The 5,590-nt window shown below is 57.9% G+C and overlaps 1 protein-coding gene across 2 annotated transcripts in view; it reads left to right on the top strand.

The window, feature by feature from the left end:
• Nucleotides 1-217: 217 nt before the first annotated feature.
• IRX5 (iroquois homeobox 5) overlaps nucleotides 218-5,590 on the top strand; it is a 6,210-nt gene continuing 837 nt past the window's right edge. Inside the window, exons 1-3 of one of the 2 annotated variants that reach the window (XM_087971450.1) lie at nucleotides 218-1,086; nucleotides 3,178-3,583; nucleotides 4,918-5,590. The exon at nucleotides 4,918-5,590 is cut by the window's right edge and continues 837 nt beyond it. In XM_087971450.1, the coding sequence (XP_087827576.1) occupies nucleotides 844-1,086; nucleotides 3,178-3,583; nucleotides 4,918-5,590 (1,322 nt within the window). In that variant the 5' untranslated portion in view covers nucleotides 218-843. The remainder of the gene's footprint in view (nucleotides 1,087-3,177; nucleotides 3,584-4,917) is intronic. The other variant, XM_087971451.1, reaches the window with a different exon arrangement.

Raw genomic sequence — 5,590 nt, 5'->3', positions numbered from 1 at the left:
GCCGGCGCAATTGAGCCGGCAAGAGAAGAGGGGGGCGGGAGAGAGAAGGGGGAGAGAAGGGGGGAGACAGAGAGAGAGAGAGAAAGGGAGAGCTGCTTGGGTTTGGCCAGCCGCAGCTCCAACCAGCCCCTTCGCATTTCTTTTACTTTTACTTCTCTCTCCCTTCTCCCCACCACCACCACCCGTCCACTCCCCGCCTCTCCCTCCCTCTTTCCTCTTTCCCCTCCCCCACCCCGCCTCTCGCTCCACCAACACCCCCCCCCCCGCGGGAGGCGGAGCTTGGGCGCATTGCGTCGGAGGCGTCAGAATCCTCAATTCCCAACTTCGCGTCTTGGCAGGACCTTTGGCGGAGCGCGCACAGGGAAGGGGGGGCGACGGGCGGTCAAGAAGGCAGGCGAGGGGACGAAGAAGCCCGCAGCCCCAAAGCGCCCTTTCCTTGTCCAGCGGAAGGAGGGAGGGAGGGAAGGAGGGAGGGGGAGCGGGAAGCGAGAAGAGGACGCCTGCGAAAAGGAGGAGGAAGAGGAGAAGGAGGAGGAAGAGGAGGAGGAGGGGGGGCGAAAGGTGCCGCGCGCCGGAGACTCCAGCCAGAGCCGCTGCGGAGGGGAGGCGGCGAAGAGGGGCTCTCCGCCCGTCCGCCCGCCGTTGGCAGAGCCGCCCGCCGCGGCAAAGGCTTCGACGACGCGCTCCGGAGAGAGCCGGGATCCCGAGCGCCGAAGCGCGGAGCGGCGCTGCGCTTTGGCGGCGGCGGAGGAGGAGGCGGCGGCGGCGGCTTGCAGCAGCTGCTTGCGCGGCTGGCTGGGGCTGGCTGGCTGGCTGGCGGAGTTCTGCCAGCAGCTTCCGGCCATGTCGTATCCTCAGGGTTACTTGTACCAACCGTCCGCCTCCTTGGCCCTCTACTCCTGCCCTGCCTACAGCACCAGCGTGATCTCCGGTCCGCGGACCGATGAACTGGGAAGGTCGTCGTCCGGCTCGGCTTTTTCCCCCTACGCCGGCTCCACCGCCTTCAGTGCTCCTTCGCCCGGCTACAACTCGCACCTCCAGTACGGCACAGATCCGGCGGCCGCGGCTGCCTTCTCTTCCTACGTGGTAAGCACCGCTCCCCCGACCTTCCTTCCTTCCTTCCTTCCTTCCAACTTAATTCTTCCTTCCAACTTAATTCTTCCTTCCTTTCCTTCCTTCCTTCTCTCCCCTCCCTCCCTTTCCCATAACTTAATTCTTCCTTCTTTCTTTCTTTCTTTCCTTCCTTCCTTTCTTTCCTTCTTCGGCACTGGTTGGAAAGAGGCAGAGCTGGGCAGGGGGCTTGGGCGAGGAGAGAGACCCCGAGGTCAGGAGCAAAGGGGAGGCGGGGAAGACGCCGAGAGCTGGAGCTTTGGTTGGGAGCTTGCAAAAGCGGCTCTGGCTTCAGGGGAATCCGCCGGGAAAGGGAGAAAGGAGGCCGAGAGCAGAAGGAAAGCAAGCCGGCCGCCTGGAGGCTCCGGGCCCCTTCCCTACGAAGTCTCGGCCCCACCGGTTTCTCTTACCCGGAGACAGGTTGCGTCCGATCCTGCTTCGGCTTAAATTGGGGGCAATTCTGCCCTTAAGGGAGATCCTAAGGGGGGAATTGCTGCCTGCTTCCCCTCCAGCGAAAGCCCAAGCCGTTCTCGGCTGCAGCAGCCTGTTTATTCGGGAGAACTCGTAGGCGAAACGGGTTCGAGTGTCCAGCTCTTTAGAACTGGGGTCTAAATAGTGGAGGGAAGGCGAAGAGCGGTTTTTTGGCAATTCAGAGACGGAAAAGAAAAAGAGTGAAAGAGGGAGAGATAGAGAAAGAAAGAAAAAGAGAGGGAGAGGAAAGAAAGAAAGAAAGAAAGAAAGAAAGAAAGAAAGAAAGAAAGAAAGAAAGAAAGAAAGAAAGAAAGAAAGAAAGAAAGAAAATTTAGGACGTGATCTGGTTAGCTCTTCAGAGATTCCCCACACCATCCCTTTATTTTTGTCCGTGCACGTCGGAGCAATGCGCTCCCACCACCCGCCCCCCCCCCCTCCTTTGAATTCAAGTCAGGTCAATCAGTTTAGACGCCCATCAGTTTGGCTGCTGAAGAAGGGGACGGGGGAGTTGGGGAGGGGTGGGGAAGTGAAACCGCTCAGATTTCGCCCCTTGCTCTCCCCCCCGTCCCGCGGCTGTGGAATCCAAGCGCCAAGTCGCTTAAAGAAATCACCGCCGCGGTTACTCATAAATATAGGTTTAAAAAAATAAATAAATAAATAAAAATGTGCAAAGCGACCTGCGGCAACCGGCTTAGGGTCCCTTACCGAACCCGTCACCCTGGAAATCTTTAGGGGGGAAACCCAGTGAAATAAAGCAAGCCAGCCCCGCGTTTCTTTTACGCCCTGCGGATTCGCCTCGGGCGCCCTGCCTTGCCTTCCTAGGGCTCCGGCCACAGCAACCCCAATCCATTTTTAAGGCAACTGCCTTAGGCCACGGGGGGTGAGGGGGGAGAAAGGAAAAAAAATACTCCTTAGTCTTAACTCCTACTTGAGTCCGATTAGCTGGGTTTTAAATCAGAGTAGCCCAGCCGGGCTCTTTCCGACGTCGAGGGTTGGTTTTCGGTTGTTTTCCTCTCCCCTTTTGCCGGCTCGATACAAGCTCTCCATTTCTAGGGGTGTTTAAAAAAGGAAAATAAAGCCGAAACGGCAGAAGTTGGGGCGAAAGGTTGCCTTTCATTAAAGGGGAGAGAAGAAGGCGGGGTGTATAATTTGTTGCTGTTTACAGGCGGATAATCCGGCGTAGAGGGAAGCAGAGGTGGTGGGGGGCAGGGAGATACCGAGCGGGGGTGGGAGGCTGTAGCAAAAGTAGCGGTGGGGGAAAAACCCCGCTGGAGTGGCGAGTGGCGAATCTTTTCTGCCCGCGTTCAGACGTTCGGGCGACTCGCGTGGTTGTATATTATTACCTTGTCGCGGTTTTTCTTTCAGGCCGGGTTTATTCGTTATTATTACCTCGGTGGTCGTTATTCGAGTTGTTATTATGTGGGTAGCGGGGTGGGGGGCGGGGGAGTTAAGGGAGGGGCGGGAGAAAAAGGGACTCTTCGTTGTAAATATTGTCCCACGGTGGAGTTTCCCCAGCCGGGGTGGATTTTTCTCCTTTTTTTCACTCGGGCCTGCTTCGCCTCTCCTTCTCCTTCTCCCTTCTCGTTTCCCCTGCAGGGCTCGCCCTACGACCATACGCCCGGCATGGCGGGTTCCTTGGGGTACCATCCTTACGCCGCCCCCCTGGGCTCCTACCCTTATGGGGACCCGGCTTACCGCAAGAACGCCACGCGGGACGCCACGGCCACGCTGAAGGCCTGGCTGAACGAGCACCGCAAGAACCCCTACCCGACCAAGGGCGAGAAGATCATGCTGGCCATTATCACCAAGATGACCCTCACCCAGGTCTCCACCTGGTTCGCCAACGCCCGGCGCCGCCTCAAGAAGGAGAACAAGATGACCTGGACGCCCCGGAACCGAAGCGAGGACGAGGAAGAAGAAGAGAACATCGACCTGGAGAAGAACGACGACGAAGAACCGGCCAAACTCGAGGAGAAGGGCGACTCCGAGGCGGGTCAGCTTGGTAAGAGACACCGCTGCCTCTTCCTCTTCCTCCTCCTCCTCCTGCCCCCGAACGTAGCTGGCTTAATTTTGGGGCTTGGAGGCCTTGAAAAGGACCGTTTTTGTCCCTGAATTGAGCTTAGATGGGGAGGGGTGGGTGGAGAAGAGGCGTGGGGGGTGGTCGGTGTCCCCACTTTCAGGCCAGGGTCCTCTGGAGGAGGAGGGGAGAGAGGTCTCCAGCAGCTTTAAAGGGTGCAGGAAAAGCGAAGGGGCCTGTCCCGGAAAAGGTGCCCAGCAGCTCTTGGTAGCCCGAGGAAGAGGCTGGGGTGGGGGAAGGGGAGAGGAAACCCGAGGGTCTGTATTCTCACGACTAGCTTGAAGTAGATCAGTAAAGTGTCTCACGGCCCTCATTCGCACAATCGGAAATTTGGGGTTGTGGGGAGAGAGAGGGGGGAGGGAAAGTGGGAGGAAGTAAAGGAAGGAAGGAAGGAAAAGAAAGAAAGTGGGAAGAAGGGAGGGAAGGAAGGAAAAGAAAAAGTGGGAGGAAGGAAAGAAGAGAGAGAGAGAGAAAGAAAAAGAAAGAAAGAAAGAAAGGAAAGAAAGAAAGAAAAGAAAGGAAGGAAGGAAGGAAAGAAAGAAAGAAAGAAAGAAAAGAAAGAAAGAAAGAAAGAAAGAAAGAAAGAAAGAAAGAAAGAAAGAAAGAAAGAAAGAAAGAGGAAGGAAAGGAAGACAAGGGAAGGAGAGGAAGGGATGGAAGGAAGGAAAGAAAGAAAGGAGAAAGAATTAAGTTATGGGGAAGGAAGGAAGGAAGGAAGGAAGGAAGGAAGGAAGGAAGGAAGGAAGGAAGGAAGGAAGGAAAGAAAGAAAGTGGGAAGAAGGGAGGGAAGGGAGGAAAAGAAAAAAAGTGGGAGGAAGGGAAGGAAGAGAGAGAGAGAGAAGAAAGAAAGAAAGAAAGAAAGAAAGAAAGAAAGAAAGAAAGAAAGAAAGAAAGAAAGAAAGAAAGAAGGAAGTAAAGGAAGACAAGGGAAGGAGAGGATGGGATGGAAGGAGGATGGATGGAAGGAAGGAAAGAAAGAAAAGAGAAAGAATTAAGTTATGGGGAAGGAAGGAAGGAAGGAAGGAAGGAAGGAAGGAAGGAAGGAAGGAAGGAAGGAAAAGAAAGATAGAAAAAGACCCACCCTTTTCCCTAGGGGGTTAGACGGCTTACTCGGCCCGTCTGCTGGGTGGGAAAAGCAGGCCAGAGGAACGGCTTCTTCGGGTGTCAGGTTCCGGGGGGGTGGGGGGCGTGAAGGCCGGCGCTGAGCCGCAGAAGTCTGACAGCGGCGCCCCCTGGGCCTCTCCGGCTTTTCTCCGCAGGCCCCGCAGACCCCAAAGGCGTCGGAGGGGGCAAAGAAACGGACGGCGCCTCCAGCGACTCGGATTGTAAGGAAAGCCCCGAGCAGACGGGGCTTGGGAAAGAAGCCGCCGCCGCCGGCGGCGCCTCGCCGCCTTTGGCGCACTGCGGCTCCGCCGGCCGCCTGCTCCTCCAAGCTCCCCATCACCTCCACCACCATCCTCACCAGCACCAGCACCAGCACCAGCAGCAGCAGCTCTTGCACCCCGAGGAGCCCCCGGCGGCCCCTCCCTCCCAGTACCGACCCCCTTCGACGGACCTGCACCCTGGCCTGCCTTCCAGCCACGGCACCACGTCGGTCATCCACACCCCCCAAGCGCCTCCGCAGGCGGCCGGCCCGGGGCCCCTTTCCAAGCCCAAGCTGTGGTCCCTGGCGGAGATCGCCACCTCCGCGGACAAAGCCAAGGAAGCCGGCAGCAGCAGCAGCGGCGAGACGCCCCCGCAAACGCCTTCGGGTTTAGGCGCGCCCGCCCCGACGGCCCGCTCGCCTTCCGCCGCCCCTTGCCCCTTCCCCAACGGCGCCGCCTCGGTGCTCCCGCGACCCCTCTACTACGCCACCAGCCCCTTTTACCCCGGCTACACGAACTACGCGTCCTTCGGACACCTGCACGGCGGCAACGCGGCGGCCCAGGCGGG

Source organism: Notechis scutatus, chromosome 9 (genome assembly GCF_049901735.1).
Source record: "Notechis scutatus isolate UNSWTSFEM ecotype Mainland chromosome 9, rNotScu1.2, whole genome shotgun sequence".
In the NCBI taxonomy this organism is placed as follows: Eukaryota; Metazoa; Chordata; class Lepidosauria; order Squamata; family Elapidae; genus Notechis; species Notechis scutatus.
The sequence above is the reverse complement of the archived record's forward strand: the minus strand, read 5'-3'. Positions and strand labels throughout refer to the sequence as shown.